We start from the raw sequence: 17,849 nt of genomic DNA, 5'->3' as shown, positions 1-17,849 counted from the left end.
GGGGGAGGTGTGAGGAATATGGATTAATATTTACTGTCAGCCATGTCCTCACACCCCCCATTTGCTGACAGGATTTCCCTGCTTCAAAGCCCCCAGCCCTGATTGTAATTTTATGCACCTCTTGGCATGACTCAGTTGGCCAGGAAGACACCCCTCAGGGGGTCCAAGCTTCAAGGAGAAGTTCACACCTCTGTGCAGCAGTTGGGAGCCACCTGAATCTGCAGGAAAACCCCCAGCAGGGGGTATCTGCTTTGGCCTGGATCAATGAGATTTCCTAGACATATTGGCACCTACCTCTCATAAGGAATTATGAATCACCTGGCCACCGCAGACGCAAACCGGATACATATTTGTGTCCCGGTGGCCACGAGGTACGGTCCCATGGTCTTTGTTTACTCGTACCCAGTCGGGGTAGGGAGATACCCATATCTCCCCATAGAAGCCACCTACCGGTACCAGGTTTGGGCTCTAATTGTAGCCTGAACCCAGGCAGGTCCATTAGTCCCAGAACCATCTCCCTGTGACCCTCTGGTCTGGAGCTATGACCCCTAAAGTGTTTTGTGGGTCATTCACTGTCAGCCCAGAAGAGGGGGAGTTGACCCCTCCCTGAGGCAGGGAGGGGACGGACCAGCTGCAGGTTAAAAGCCTGGTGCCAGCAAGTAGGGGGCGTCTTTTCTCTGAAGAGGGGTCACATGCTACACATGTGTTTAGAGGGACCCAGGAAATAGCAGGAGAGCACAGCCCCTCGTGTGGCCTCCGATTCAGGACATCGCCAAGGAACTTTCATCATACTTGGTAACTTACTTTCACCCTGCTTAATCCTATTGTAACCATATACCCTGTAATCTGTAACCTCAGACCACTGTATATATATTGTCTGTGTATAGTGTGTTATATCTAGTGTGCTCTTATAGCGATTAAATCTATAATTTAATCTTGTGCTATCTTGTATCTCGATCACGAATCCCCACGTCCGTGTTTTGGCCTAGTTATAAGCTACCGCGGGTTGGTTTCTGACCCTATATAATCCCGTTAGCGGACCGGGCTTATATCAAACGAGAAACTGGTGGCAGTTACCCGGGCTGAGTGTGGGCTGTTTTCACTGCGGCAGTGAAAAGGCCCTTCCAGCTTGTTGCCTCTCTGTGCCCGCGTGGACAGGAGGTGTATGTGTAAACTATACCAGCCTGACCTTACGTGCTCCTCTGGAGGGCGTAACTTCACGTTTTTGGTAAACCCCGTGATCATACCAGGTCTCGTGAGCTCGACGTGGTTGACGTCAGCGGACACGAGGGGTGGTATTCGTCACAGGCAGCATTTGGGAACCACAGTAACTAAGCAGTCTGATGGACAAGTCTGGGTTTGGCAAATACCAGGAGAACATTGCCTGTCTGACTGCATTGTGCCAAATGTAGGTTTTGGTAGATGAGTGATAATGCTATGGTGTTGTTTTTCGGGGTTGACCTAGGCCACAGTGAAGTTCCAGTGAAGGGAAATCTCAATGCTTCAGCATGCCAAGACATTTTGGAAAATTGTATGCTTTCAAATTTGTGGGAACAATTTTGGCAAGGCCCTTTTCTGTTCCAGCATGACTGTGCCCCAGTGCACAAAGCAAGGTCCATAAAGGCATGGTTGGGTGAGATTGGTGTAGAAGAACTTGACTGTTCTGCACAAAGCCCTGACCTCAACCCCATCAAACACTTTTGGGATGAACTAAAGCGGAGATTGTGGATCTGGCCCTCTCATCCAACATTGTATCAGTCTGTGTCTGAAAAATCACTTCAATATCCACACTTCTCTCCCCAGAGACCTGATTATGCCGGGAGAACGTAATATGTGTCTGTGCTGGATATATAGCACAGTAGAGGCTGTATCCCAATCAGATAAAAAGATTGATGCTTCGGAGCTAAAATGTATTCCGCACTAAGTTGAAGGATGTTTGCACGATGCATTATTTGCTGAGGGCATTGAGCACTGCAATGAATACCAAGTGAAGAAAATAAAGAAAACATTTCTGACCGCTCTTTGCATGAAAAACAATCAAATTATTTAAACTGAGTACTAAAGACGCTTGACAAGTTCTAAATTACCATCAATCCTGTATTTTTGGAAGATTAAAAGAAGGAATAAAAAACTTCCTTCTAAGGATAGAAAACATCTAAACTGTCAAAACAAAATGCATAAAACATATGTGTACAGTGGTGCTTAAAAGTTTGTGAACCCTTCAGAATTTTCTATATCTCTGCATAAATTTGCCCTAAAACGACAGATTTTCACACAAGTCCTAAAAGTATATTTAGTCAGGTCAAGAATATTAGACGTTATCATTTATTTCTTGAGGAAAATGATCCAATATCACATGTCTGTGAATGCAAGAATTATGCGAACCTTTGCTTTCAGTATCTGGGGTGACCCCTTTGTGCAACAATAACTAAGCATTTCTGGTAATTGTTGATTGGTCCTGCACATCATCTTGGAGGACTTTTAGTCTATTCCTCTGTACTAAAAAGCTTCAACTCCTTCCACAACATTTCTTTTCGACTATGATTTGGCTATTCCAAAACTTTAATTGTATCTTTCTTTAACCATTCTTTGTTAGAATGACTTAGAGTAGTTGTTCTGCTGCATGACTCAAGTTCTATTGGGATTTAGCTCACAGATGTTCTGACATTTTTCTTTAGAATTTGTTGGTACAATTCTGAATTCATTGTTTCATCAATGATGGCAAACTGCCCTGGCAAAACAGGTATTCCTGCCATTCACACCATTGTTGTTCCATGTGCTCCTGATGGTGGACTAATGAACACTAACATTACTTTTAGTTGCTTAGAGGATTGTGACAAAATACAATATTTGTATTGGACTCCTTCGGTTCCTATATTCACACTTAATGTTTTAAAGGGTTTATGGCTGAATTTGTAGTGTGTTGGCCAGTGATGACCCATTCCTTCTGAGACAGGGCAAGGCGAGTAGAGGAGTATGGGATTTTTTAGGCTCCATCTTGTCTTTGGCTGGATGGAAGAACACATCAGATAAGATTAACTGTTAACCATATGATTAGGGAAAGGAAATGCAGGGTGTGTTTTCCAAGCCAACGTTTTATAAAAGTCACCTAGTCACATGGAGGGAGAGTCTGTGTGTTTGGGGCCATGTGATAACATAAAGACACAGCTCCATGCATGAAAGGACAAAGAACTGAATGCCAAACTCCACTAGCAGGAATACATGAACCACGGGGGGTCATTTACCAACCAAGGAGCTGTCCAAAATGAAAGGTGGAATCTGATAGGGTGCTATAGGCAACTAAGCCAGTTCTGCTTTACACCAGTTTGATAAATGACTCCCCACATCTTTAGGGACTTGAGTTTAGTTTTTATGTCTTTCTTTTTTCTTTTACCTATCTTTGTACTGTCTGTCTGTAACTGTAACTTGTATGCATTGTTGGTAAATCAAATGAAACCATTAAGTTTAATAGCCTGTGTAATGTCCTGTTGATGGAAACTGGTTATATTTAGTATTGTAATCTGTGTGTACAGCAATGTATTGGCTTGGCTGCAATTGCTGCGCAGTGGATGAGATGGCCCTAGAATAGGCAGGAGTCCCAGCAGATAAGGGTGGGGTCCTATAGGAAGAGTACTGTGCCTGGCTTTGTATAGCCTAGGGTATTTTGGGAACAGCCTTCTGTATCAACCAACAGGGAAGCAAGAATATAGGAATAGCCAAGGATTGAGTGGTGAAAGGTGGTGTCTGGTGCAGTGTGCCGTGACAAGGATACCTGGGGTTTCTTTGGGACTTCAGAGTATTACATGCCTTGCTCTTGGTATTGTCTTTGTTGGTTGAACACACCTGGAGAGGGTACTAGTGATCTTGAATTTCCTCCATTTGTACACAATCTGTCTGACTATGGATCGCTGGAGTCCCAACCCTTCAGAGGTGGTTTTGTAACCTTTTCTAGCCTGGTGAGTATTAATAATGCTTCTTCTGAGGTCCTCGGAAATCTCCTTTTTTCATGCCATGATACACTTCCACAAACGTGTTGTGAAAATCTGATTTTGATAGATCCCTGTTCTTTGAACAAAACAGATTATTTCAACTCACACTTTATTGTCATCATATTGATTGATAACACCTAAATCTAATATCCCCGTCAAATTATCTGCTAATCCTAAAGGTTCACATACTTTTGCCGCTCACACAGAAGTGATATTGGATAATTTTCCACAATAAATAAATGACCAGGTCTAATGATTTTGCCTCATTTGTTTGATCTGGTAATCTTTATCTACTTTTAGGACTGGTGAAAAAATGTGAAGTCGTTTTACGTCAAATGTATAGGAAAATCTGAGGGGTTCACAAACTTTCAAGCCCCTCTGTGAATACATATATAGTGGCTATAATTAGTCATTTTAAGTAATTTAGTTGAAAAGTAAAGGTTAATAGTTTACCATGGGATACCAAGTTCTATGCCTTGCTGATCTAGTGCAGATGGTCTAGTGATCCCTTTGTTTACAAGTATATAAGCAAAACTTCGTGACACTCTGCCGTCCGTTTGCCGCTGGAAGTCAGATTCCCACCCCGTCTTAGTAAAAATATAGAAACTCCAGCAATTGCGTTGCAAAAAAGGAATTATTTTAATTGATATTTGCGGCTGTGTACAATGTGACGTTTCGGCCACACATTGGCCTTCATCAGACTCCAGCAAAGGAATTTTTTTTTAAATAAAATAAACAGTGTAATCAAATATTACATACAAATATTTTGATAATATACAGTACAGACCAAAAGTTTGGACACACCTTCTCATTCAAAGAGTTTTCTTTATTTTCATGACTATGAAAATTATAGATTCACACTGAAGGCATCAAAACTATGAATTAATCCATGTGGAATTATATACATAGGAAAAAAGTGTGAAACAACTGAAAATATGTCATAGTCTAGGTTCTTCAAAGTAGCCACCTTTTGCTTTGATTACTGCTTTGCACACTCTTGGCATTCTCTTGATGAGTTTCAAGAGGTAGTCACCTGAAGGTTTAATAAGTGGGATTTCTTGCCTTCTAAATGGGGTTGGGACCATCAGTTGCGTTGTGGAGAAGTCAGGTGGATACACAGCTGATAGTCCTACTGAATAGACTGTTAGAATTTGTATTATGGCAAGAAAAAAGAACACAAGGAATGGACATTAGACCAGTGGAAATCTGTGCTTTGGTCTGATGAGTCCAAATTTGAGATCTTTGGTTCCAACCACCGTGTCTTTGTGCGACGCAGAAAAGGTGAACGGATGGACTCTACATGCCTGGTTCCCACCGTGAAGCATGGAGGAGGATGTGTGATGGTGTGGGGCTGCTTTGCTGGTGACACTGTTGGGGATTTATTCAAAATTGAAGGCATACTGAACCAGCATGGCTACCACAGCATCTTGCAGCGGCATGCTATTCCATCCGGTTTGCGTTTAGTTGGACCATCATTTATTTTTTCAACAGGACAATGACCCTAAACACACCTCCAGGCTGTGTAAGGGCTATTTGACCATGAAGGAGAGTGATGGGGTGCTGCGCCAGATGACCTGGCCTCCACAGTCACCGGACCTGAACCCAATCGAGATGGTTTGGGGTGAGCTGGACCGCAGAGTGAAGGCAAAAGGGCCAACAAGTGCTAAGCATCTCTGGGAACTCCTTCAAGACTGTTGGAAGACCATTTCAGGTGACTACCTCTTGAAGCTCATCAAGAAAACTCTTTGAATGAGAAGGTGTGTCCAAACTTTTGGCCTGTACTGTACCATGGCAAGTAACGAAGAATATAGGTAAGAAACAGGTAAAAAAACAGAAAACCATTGTATGCAATAAATGGGATCCAGAAGGTCCGTATATGGACAATATACACCTTAACATGATTTCACCCGAGGCAACCCTATTATGGGACCCGACCATAGTACCTGCACCCAGGATGTTTGTCTGATTATGGACGGATATGCGGATATGATTTATGTCCGGCTATTGACTGACATGTGGATGTGGTAACAGAACCTTCTGGATCCCATTTATTGCATTCAATGGTTTTCAGTTTCTTTACCTGTTTCTTACCTATATTCCTCGTTACTTGCCATGGTATATTATCAAAATATTTGTATGTAATATTTGATTACACAGTTTATTTTATTTAAATTTTTTTTCCTTTGCTGGAGTCTGATGAAGGCCAATGTGTGGCCGAAACGTCACATTGTACACAGCTGCAAATATCAATTAAAATAATTCCTTTTTTGTTTACAAGTAGTCAGCATTTGCACTGGATAAGCAGAAGGATAGAAGTAGGGATGAGGGAATCGACTTGGAACCAAACCCGAGTTCGGGAAATGTTTTTCTACAGTCGAAATCAATTTATGAAGTTATTACACTAAGTCTAGTGAGACTTCGCGAAGTAATAACTTCGGCTCATCGGCACCAATACATTCTAAGGGTCCATTCACACGTCCGCAATTACGTTCCGCATTTTGCGGAACGGCATTGCGGACCCATTCATTTCTATGGGGCAGCACGATGTGCTGCACGGATCCGGAATTGCGGATCCGCACTTCCGGGTCCGCAATTCCGATCCTGAAAAATATAGAACATGTCCTATTCTTGTCTGCAATTGCGGACAAGAATAGGCATTTTCTATTAAGTACCGGCGATGTGCGGTCCGCAAAATGTGGAACGCACATTGCCGATGTCCGTGTTTTGCGGATCACGGACATGTGAATGGACCTTAATACTGTACAGAGCACTTGCTCTGTACAGTATTGAAACAAAGTTTTATACGAATTTGGTCATCCCTAGATAGAAGGAGTATTTTTTTTTTTATTTTTTTTTAAGGATTTGCTTCTCATTATACTTTTTTGAGAAACTGGAAAATATTTTTAATGATAGGAGAGGGAAAGTTCATTAGAGACTTTGCTAACCAGTGATATTGCATAAAACTAACCAGGGAAATATGTATTTTGAGTGATTGTGTCGCCATTAATTATTCATTTTACATTCAAATTAAATTAAATTTAAATTTAACATCATTTGAATGTTAAAGACGTTGTCAGGAGTACATAAACTCCATGAACATCATATCACAATGGATGCAATAGACAGTAGACAAGGACAGAAGAATTAAAATAGTAAATACATATCAATTTTTATGGTTTTATGTTTTTTATCTTCGGTAATAAAATCAGGAAAATCAGGATGCTTTGTAAAGAAAACCAGTCAGAGCTTTTGCCATGTCTGTTTTAGTAAAGACCTCTTTCACACGGGCGTCATGTTTTTTTGCCTGAATAAGATGCGGGTGCGTTGCGGGAAAATGCAAGATTTTTCCGAAGCGAGTGCATAAAATTGTAATGCGTTTTGCACGCGCGTGAGAAAAATCGGCATGTTTGGTACCCAAACCCGAACTTCTTCACAGAAGTTCAGGTTTGGGTTAGGTAGATTGTATTATTTTCTCTTATAACACGGTTATAAGGGAAAATAATAGCATTCTTAATACAGAATGCATAGTACAATAAGGCTGGAGGGGTTAAAAAAAATTAAAAACTCACCTTAATCCACTTGATCGCGCAGCCGGCATCTCTTCTGTCTTCTTCTTTGCTGTGCACAGGAATAGGACCTTTGATCACGTCACTGTGCTCATCACATGGACCAATCACATGGTTCATCACCATGGTGAGGGACCATGTGATTGGATCATGTGATGTGACGTCATCACAGGTCTTTAGCCGGCAGCTCAACATTACAGAAGAAGACAGAGCTCTGCAACTACGCGATCAAGTGGACTCGGTGAGTTAATTTCTTTTAATTTTTAACCCCTCCATCACTATTTTACTTTGCATTCTGTATTCAGAATGCTATTATTTTCCCTTATAACCATGTTATAAGGGAAAATAATACAGATCGGGTCCCCAGCCCGATCGTCAGCTAGCAACCATGCGTGAAAATCACACCGCATCTGCACTTGCTTGCGGATGCTTGCGATTTTCACGCGGCCCCATTCACTTCTATGGGGCCTGCGTTGCAAGAAAAACGCAGAATATAGAGCATGCTGCGATTTATACGCAACGCACAAGTGATGCATGAAAATCCCCGCTCGTGTGCACAGCCCCATAGAAATGAATGGGTCAGGATTCAGTGTGGGTGCAATGCGTTCAACTCACGCATTGCACCCGCGCGGAATACTCGCCTGTGTGAAAGGGGCCTTATAAAATTCTGTATTGTGCCATTCCTCCTGTTTTCCTCCTGGAAATGTATCAATGTTGACAGTGAAAAACTCTGCAGCGGCATACCTCTTTGACAAAAGGGATGGTAAAACCCAGTTGTTAGTTTATTAAACAGTATTATTGAGAATTTACAGAGGAAGGGTACAATGCAAAGTTTTGGGAAAACATGCTCCAGAATCAGAATTTCTATTTCAAGGGCACTGCATGTACTTTTCTAAATAGAATTAAAGGGAGTCTGTCAGAAGTTTTCCGATATACTAAACTGTTTAAAGCACTAGGCTGGGGCTAGGGAGAGTGGTACCTACATGCCTTTTGTGGGCTCTTATTATCAGGAGTAGCGAGAATATGAAGTTTTTTTTCTGCCAAATTCTGCTCTAATCTCAAATGCCCAGGGCAGGACTTCACTGTGCTCTCTGCATTGAGCTGCCTAACCCCTAACTTCTGCTTTGAGTGACAGCTGTAGCATCCAACCAGGAGACCACTACAGCTGTCACTCAGAGCACAGTAGAGGGGCTTTGAAGCGGTGGGATACAGAGAACAATAACTATTGTTGTCATTGGTTTTTTATAGTCAAAACTGATGACAGAATTCCTTTAAATTATAGTAAGAAAAAAAAAAAGAATAACAAATTATGCCACACGCACATGTACCGGTACTTTATTTTTATCTGTAAAGAAAAATAAGAAGACTACACACTGAGCATGACTGTTTGTCATTTCTCATTTTGGTTTAATTTTCCTTTTAACCATGAGCAATTTTGTGGTATTTAAAGACAAGGCTAAGATAAGTCACCACTGTGGGGTTGAGGTCTTCAGACTAACCAAACATGTCAGGAATCTTGCTATGATGTTCCAAATAAACCTATTAGTGGAGTTAAAGCACATCCACATGTCCTGAAAATAGAACACAGCCATGAAGGATTTCGGGACTAACCTTTACAGTTTCCTCTGTGACATTTTTATCAGATTTTAAAGCTGCATATTGCATCATTCGCTGGAAAAACGCCTAGAAAAAAGAGAGAGATGTCTTGTTAGGATCTGTGTCATTGTTACCTGAAAGTAAAAAAAGAACATGATTTTGTAGCATTCAGCTTTTCTCCCATGTCCTAACGATAACTCAAAGGACTAACACATAATATTACAAAAATCGCCACCTAAACCTGAGAGTAGGACATTATATGTACAGACAACAGAATAGACACAATAAGACAATAGTACATAAAAGTAGGACCTTACATTAGGTGAGTCCGTGCACTGTATCTCTTGTTGGCACTCTCCTTCACCATATATTGTATGGTCATACATTAAAAAAATAAAATAACAATGCTATTATAATAATCATCAGTAAGACTGTAACAGTTGAAATGCGTTGACGGATTATGGCAAAGCGGTATGCCCTGGAATGTTTTTAAAAGGGTCCATTCACATGTCCGTATGTGTTTTGCGGATCCTCAAAACACAGAGACCGGCAATGTGCATTCTGCATTTTGCGAACCGCACATCGCCGGCACTCTCCTAGAAAATGCCTTTTCTTGTCCGCAATTGCCTGCAGCTCAGTCACCATTTTCAATGTGACAGGTTCCCTTTAACATTAAATTATTTAAAAAAAACACTGCACTCAATAGTTTCGTTGCATAAACTTCTTGTATTTTATTTTATTTAATCCATCCTGAAAAATTATTTTTAGCCACTGGCCATCGCTTCGGTCTAACCTAGACCTTGTTCACGGCCTTAGTCAATTTGAGCATTATGGGTGCAGGATGGCGTGTCCTATAGCCATAATGCTCAAATTGACTAAGGCCGTGAACAAGGTCTAGGTTAGACCGAAGCGGTGGCCAGTGGCTAAAAATAATTTTTCAGGATGGATTAAATAAAATAAAATACAAGAAGTTTATGCAACAAAACTATTGAGTGCCGTGGTCTTTGAATATATTGGAATCCGTTTTACCATGAGCACCACCTTTTCACTAGAGGACTGCTATAATCCTCAAAATTCTTAAAGGGAATGTGTCTTCAGAAAATCACCTATTGATTGAATCATGTTTTTATGTTTAACATCTTTTTAAATAATTTTTGGTGATGTTATTTTTAATTTTCTATGTCAATATCTATATAAAAAAAAAAAACATAAAAACCTGCAGTTTTTGCATTAGATCTTAAGCTTATATTAGGCACCACTTCTTGGTCTGTACAGGTCACTTTACTGCAGTGTCCTGCTTATCTGTCTTTCTAATCCTGCCTGTAATGATAACACCTCTGTGTATAGACCATTGTGTCTATAGCCCATGTGATGTCGTAAAGCAATTTTTAAAATGTTTTCTGGATGCTTTTAAGAACAGCTCAGGCAAGATGGCCGCCCCCATAATCATGTTCAGGAAATATAAAAAAGAAGCTGTGCTAATATCTGGTTTTAACTGGCAGATGAACTTTTTGGTGACACATTTCCTTTAAATGCTTCTCAGCCAACCATTGGGGTTCTGGCCTAACTGTGCAATGTGTCTGAAGGTAATCTGTCACCAAGGAATAGCCCCTTCAATAACAGCACATACCAGCTACCCTAATACGGTTCGCTACTGGGACCACCCAGTAGATTGCCTCCAATGTCCTGAATAGCTCCTAATAAAATGTAAAAAAAAAAATCTACTGTTGGGTCTACTGGTCTCAGCTGTTTTATGAGATGCGCCAGCTGTTAGGGGTCTCATAAGGAGTTTGCACCCGTGAAAAGTGACCACAGACACGAATTGAGCAGGAAGGCTGAGCCAAGTCAATACAGCAGATGCACTGTGAGTTACTAAGAGGCTTGTTCTTAGTTTGGATGGTTGTGAGATACCTCCTGTATGAAATAAAGCCTACAAACTATCATATCTAACAATTCTAGAACTTCATCTGGAAAAATAGTAGCATTGGTAAAGGCAAAGTAGACAAAAATAATTGTGTGCAAAAAATCAGCATATAAAAAATTATGATAAAACATTATGACTATTAAACATTACAAAAACAAAAAGCAGACCTAGGGGTGAACCTAGCCTTTCTGCTGCCTGAGGCAAAAATCCAAATAGTGCCCCCGCCTACTCCCTCCAGGCATACTGTGATGGAGGTGAATATAGAGAGATGAGCACTTCCACAATGGAAGCGCTGATTTCTCATGACCCTACCATCGCCCCCGCTTGTCTATAGGTCTCCCCACCTGAGGCAGCCGCCTCACCTCGCCTCATTGTGGTTTTCAACACCTCCTACAATACATCAAACCGTAATAGCACTTTATGTATGTATAACATTATTTTGTGGCCTCAGTGATTCAGCCATACCGGTAAGAAAATGAAACATATACATTGCTAGAGTGTGAATGATCTGTAGGGCTATTATGGCTCGTGGAAGCGAAATTGGTTCACAATGAACAATGGGTTCCATTTTTACACAGCATGTTTTCAAAATGTCACAGTCAATAGGCTGCCAGCGAGAGGGGACTGTACTAATCATATTTACCCACTGATATTTATTGTTAATCGGTAAACTGTGATTATACATGCAATATAGCCTCCTAACTGGTATTAGCCTTAGGCCGTTGTTTTGGTCCACATCCGAGCCGCAGTTTTGGCGGCTCGGATGCGGACCCATTTACTTCAATGGGGTTGCAAAAGATGCGGACAGTACTCCGCGTGCTGTTCACATCCGTTGAGCCGTTTCGTGGTCCGCAAAAATAATATAACCTATCCTATTCTTGTCTGCGCTTTGCAGACAAGAATAGGCAGTTATATTAAAGGCTGTCCGTGCCATTCCGCAAATTGCACACAGATGCCATCCGTGTTTTGCGGATCCACGACTGGCGGACCGCAAAACACACAACAGTTGTGTGCATGTAGCATTAGACTACTTTCACACTGGAGTTTTGGTTTCCGTTTGTGAGATCCGTTCAGGGATCTCACAAGCGGTCCAAAACGGATCAGTTTTGCCCCTAATGCATTCTGAATGGAAAAGGAGCCGCTCAGAATGCCTCAGTTTGCCTCCGTTTGGCTCTGTTCTGCCTCCATTTCCCTTTGGAGGCGGATACCGATATGCTGCTTGCAGTGTTTTGGTGTCCGTCTGACGAAACTAAGCCAAACGGATCCATCCTGACACATAATGTAAGTCAATTAGGACGGATCCGTTTTCACTGACACAATCTGGCACAATAGAAAACTGATCCGTCCCCCATTGACTTTCACTGGTGTTCAAGACGGATCCGTTTTGGGTATGCTAAAGATAATACAAACGGATCTGTTCTGAACGGATGCGTGCGGTTGTATTATTTGAACGGATGCGTTTGTGCAGATCCATGAAGGATCCTCACCAAACGCGAGTGTGAAAGTAGCCTTATTAGTGCTGAAAACAATTAAAAAACTATTGCTTAAATGTTTAAAAGGGCTCTTCTTGGGTCTAACTTCATAACATAGTCTCATTTCCAAGTTACTCCGTGAACATTTCAATGAAGGGAATAGAGTTTGTTTACTTCTGTTACTTATTCATGGAGATGGATAATACATTCATAGAGGCCCCTGTAATAATTCCATCCTTAAGGATGAGGGGTGTGCAAATGGACACTTGATTTCTAATCTTTCAAGAAGCAAAAAAAAAAATAACTATTTGTCAATCAAAACTACAATTTCCCTTCTCCTTATATATTTCTGACTATGTATTATAGCCCAAATTTAATTAACATAGAAGACAGGTTAGTACATGTAACTGTAATATGTATTATGTGTTTGAGATAGCGATGGAACTTCCTGCTGGATAGAGGAAGAAAGAGCTGTACCAAGTGTCAGTTCAGACTTATTCCCCTTTCCCTGGGGAAAAAAAGGGATTAGCTTTACTTATAGACCCTTAGGGCGTTATTTATCTTAAAAACCCCTATATCTGGCAGTGGATCCGCAGAAGTTATGAAGAGGCACTGGCCTCTACATAACTTCGGCGCATCCAGCGCCAGTTCTAAATGTAAGACAACTTCCTAGCTGTTTTACATTTAGACCCTTTTCTATGGCTAAAACAGGCGTCGAAAATGATGAATGAGATAGGCCTGCCGGACCGTGGCCTACCCCACCCACGCCCACTTTTTTAGACCTGGCGTGAGTGGGGAGAAGTTGCAGATTGCGGTGCAAATAACCTTTGCACCACAATCTGTGCCAGAAATACACCTAGTATAGGCGTAGTTCAGTATAATAAATTACCCCCTTAGTATTTAATGCATTTTCGTTACTTGTTTGGCAGCCTTTCTTCTTCATGAGTGGAGGAATGAATAGGGTCTCTTAAAGTGGACCTGTAACGTGTCTTGACATGTCTGTTTTAGCATCTGCTTGTATCACCCATCTAATGACAATTCTGGAAGATCGATTCAAGGAGAACACCTATTCTCTAATTAAAGTTCTAATTAAATTGCTAATTAAGATCCAGCTGGATGTTACCAGTTGAGGGGGTGTCCATGCACAGTCTGGCAGCACTGATTGGATAGTGTCAGACAGTGCAGTGACACACCCCAACTGGTAACACCCATCTGGATCTTCACTGCAAACTGCTATTAACTTAGAACATGACTATCGTATTGTCAACTCGTTCACCCTGCCAATACACCCTTTCCAAATAAGACACAACACAAAAGGTGGATTTTATTGGCTACAGCAGCCATTTTATCAACATAAATAACATAAATATTAAATAACCCCGTACCCAAGGCCTTCCCACCTGAAGGCCTGCCTCCAGAACCTAAACCCAACCTAAAGCCTGTTACCAATCACGGGGGGACTCCTTGGAGCCCCGCAAATCTGACGGGTAACTGCCCGCCCCTCCTTCTAAATTACCTTTAGCCATTAAACGCCAGCTCAGAGGCAGAACCAGTAACCCTGGGCAACAACAAGGGCAGATACCCGCCATACACCACTCCATAAACCAATCCCAGAGCCTCCTTTGGCTCCCTCCCCACCATGCCAAAGCCACCATAACCACTAACTCCCACGACCCTTCACCCTTGCGTACCGCCACACCCGCAAAACCACCTCAATCCCGTCCTGCAATCCTACACACCACAGATCAATACCTACCGCACTGAGGTGCACCCCATCACTCCTCCAAAACGCCCCCTCCCCTGCCTCAAGCTCCCTGTGCCTCACTACAACACCGCCATTCCTCACCACAAAACGACCCACCGCCCTATTGACCTTAATCCGTGCCTCGTTCAGCCATTCCACCGACCTGGCCTCCCTCCAATGCTTCCTCGGCACCATGTCAGACCAAACTGTCACTACATCCGGGAACTGCGCCCAAAGCCGAAGGAGGTCGAATTTTATATCTTTTATTAACTCCCTGCAAGGACGCACACCCAAGTCGTAACACTAAAACCCCCGGAGAAGTATCTAATCTCACAAACCTGTGGAATTCTGGTAACCCCCTACTCCACCGCATGCCCCTCAACCCCAACCACCTAATCACCGCTACCTCCCGCGGAAAACTCAGCTGCCTTCCATCCGGCCTGACATCCGCCCGCAATGCCCCCCAAAAAACATAGGAGTGGCCCATAATCCAGACCAGATAAGCCGCACCACCTGCAAAATACAAAAACACAAAGTCAACAACTAGAAGGTCCCCCTCCCCCGACCTGACTCATTCCACCAAACCAACTGTATTCATAACAACGCCGGCCTAATGTACGACCCTACAATCACGCTCATTGATTCATTAAAAAACTTCAATATTTTTCTTTCCTCTATGGGCAGATTTTATACATGTAAAGAAGGCTATCTCCCTATAACTAGTCATATTGATTCCAATATCCAGTGAAGATACAGTAACATAAGCACCATTAATCCAACTAGTGTAAATTACTGAGGTAATGTATTGTATAGTCCTTATAACATATACTAGATATCCAGAATCCCATAAACATATTGACAGGCTGCAGTATGTCATTATCCAGGAAATTAATTTACAATTCTGACAATTAATTCCAATTGTCATCTCTCCTGTGGAAATATAAAGATTTGCTTTAGGATAATCCAATTCATTTTGTATTGGCACAATAATTAAAGACCATACCTCTGACAAATGATTGCCGGGCAGTGTTCTTCAGTAATGTGCGGCACAAGCCTGATTTAGAAGATCAGATACATGAGGTCATCTGCCATCCTTATTTCTAATACTGTAGTCATCATTTTATTTGTACTTATAGACGGCAACCTATTCCAGAGCTCAGATACCGGTTTTTTTTAAGGCATCACGAACATATTTCCATATTGCTGTCACGGACATTTTACTGTAACATAATTCAATTCTCAGTTCTCCCTTCAGAGTAATTGATATAGCCATCATTGTGACACAGCCGAAAAGCATGTTCTTCAAGTTCTAATAACATCAGTGCAATTCATGATGACTACAACAATATAAATATATATATTCCCAATAAAAATGATCTTCTACGGCAGACTTGAGGGCAGTACAGTACATGGGGGGGGGGGGGGGGGGGCTCCTGACCTTGGAGATATGGAGTTAGTATTTTCATATATGCTGCTAGGACACATGAGAAAAGCCTGTGTGCTCTGCTTTCCCTGCCGACACAGAGTTAGGGCTAATGCACACGAATGCAAATTGTGGTCCGCAATGCACGGACACCGACAGTGTGCCCACCTCCTCAGGATAGGTCATCAATATAATATTGGTAGGGGTCCAACACCCGGCACCCCTGCCAATCAGCTGTATGAGGAGATGGTGCACGCAGTGCGCACATGCCGTCACCCTTATCTCTTCCTGTCCACTTCTGCTGTCTATCGCAAAGACCAAGGACTTAAATAATGATTGCCTATCTTCAGGATAGATATTAGAATAAAATCCACAGCTTCCTGGCACAAAGATGCCCACACAGCATCTAATTTGTTTGGAAGCATTGTGTACTGTACTCGTCCATGGTAGGTCACCAATATCATATCTGTAGGGGTCCAACATCTGACACCCCCTGGTGGGGGCCCTTATATAGATTTAGCATTGTGTCCAAGAAGCTTCAAGCTACTTGTGCTTATAATCTCAGTAGACAAGAAATGGACGTCAGATATTAGGGCATCAGTAGTCATGTCAGGAAGTCATGCCTGGGTGACTGAACCTGGTTGTTTACTCCATGGTGGCAAGGTCTTTTCACTGGTGCCAAGGTGTCTATAACAGCTGTGGCCTATTCTATGCCAGACAGGAGAAACTCATGGCCATCAGGGAAGGAAAGAGGATACACATGTTTGGATCTCTTAGAAAGTTCACTGTATCCCTTTTCTGATTATCCTACATTGTCTAGTAATAATCTACATATGTAACGTGCTTAAATTTCATAATCTGGATATCATTAGAACAGAGCAAACAAGACACGCACTACACTATGCAGGGAGCTGGTGTCAGGTGCTTATACTTGGGTTTGATTCCTGACTTTGCTGGAAATGAAGCAAGATGTGATGTGATTGTCAGACGAGTCCTCCTTTCTAAGCACTGACAAGTTGCCACAAAACGGAATGACAATAATTGGCTTGGCAGCAGATACCCATAAGCCACTGACACTTTCCTAGACTCCTCGACTTGCATTAATGCCAACTCTTTATTAGAAGCTATCATTTGGGTAGGTCGCATGCAGCTGTTTGCTTTGTTTCGGTAGTTTATGTCTCTCACATGGTCCTCACTTCTTTTCAATAGGTGGTGAAATAAATTACTATGCCTCTAATAAAAATTTAACGTTCCCATCAGTGTCACATTTTAAGAACTTGCGAGACAGCGGAGTCTGACCAGAACATCACTCAGCCGTTCAGGACCCAAGTGCCAGGCCTTCTGGTCTCCCTCAGCCCTCTATGCTGGACTGTGAACTCTTCCACTATTTTATTGGAGTACACCGAGGCATGACTAACTCGCTGAATTGAAATACGAAGCCTCTGAATTCATTTACACTGTTTGACTAAACATTTTGTGGAGGTTTTTGTTTCCATCTAAAATAACAGATCTCAGACAGAAAAGGCTAACACAGATGCAAAATGTGCATAAATGAGCATTATGATTGCTTAAATTCAGATTATTATTTTTTTGTTTTTGTTTTCTGTTCTTCCAACGGATCAGAAGTACAGAAAACTAAACTGAGATGTGAACATAGCATTATCTATCTATTATGCCCAATTCCATGAAAGTTTGGTATCATTGTCCATCATACATGTGCTTATACTGAAATACTAGAGGTGTAACTTAAAGGGAACCGTTCATCAGAACTCGTCTAATGAACTGTTTACATGTTCCCACTGTTCAAGCTTAAAATGTACCTGGAGTCATCAAAACCTAGCTCAGAGAGTCACTGGGGCTTATCACTGGATGAGACAAGGCATGGAACCATCTGCTCTAACCCACCTAACTTGCTCACCCTTGGCTTCATGACTTCAGCGCCTGGCAATGCAAAATCTTGCACAGGCACAGAGGACCTCACCGCGGCCAGGATCCTGACACCAGCTCTCCAGCCATCTCCTGGGCATTCGCAGTGAGTGCTTGAAGCCGAGGTGTATACACGTCCACTCACTGTGCATGTCAGGATCCTGCTGGTGGAGGACCTCTGAGCCTGCATGAGATGCCAGGTGAGGTCT

The 17,849-nt window shown here is 42.1% G+C and overlaps 1 protein-coding gene across 2 annotated transcripts in view; it reads right to left on the bottom strand.

The window, feature by feature from the left end:
* PREX2 (phosphatidylinositol-3,4,5-trisphosphate dependent Rac exchange factor 2) overlaps positions 1–17,849 on the bottom strand; it is a 390,423-nt gene that overhangs the window by 314,053 nt on the left and 58,521 nt on the right. For both annotated transcript variants that reach the window (XM_044293224.1, XM_044293225.1), the window contains exon 2: positions 9,167–9,238. In XM_044293224.1, coding sequence (XP_044149159.1) covers positions 9,167–9,238 — 72 coding nt within the window. The remainder of the gene's footprint in view (positions 1–9,166; positions 9,239–17,849) is intronic.

The sequence above is a fragment of the Bufo gargarizans genome, chromosome 5 (genome assembly GCF_014858855.1).
Source record: "Bufo gargarizans isolate SCDJY-AF-19 chromosome 5, ASM1485885v1, whole genome shotgun sequence".
In the NCBI taxonomy this organism is placed as follows: domain Eukaryota; kingdom Metazoa; phylum Chordata; class Amphibia; order Anura; family Bufonidae; genus Bufo; species Bufo gargarizans.
This window is presented reverse-complemented; position numbering and strand designations above follow the sequence as displayed.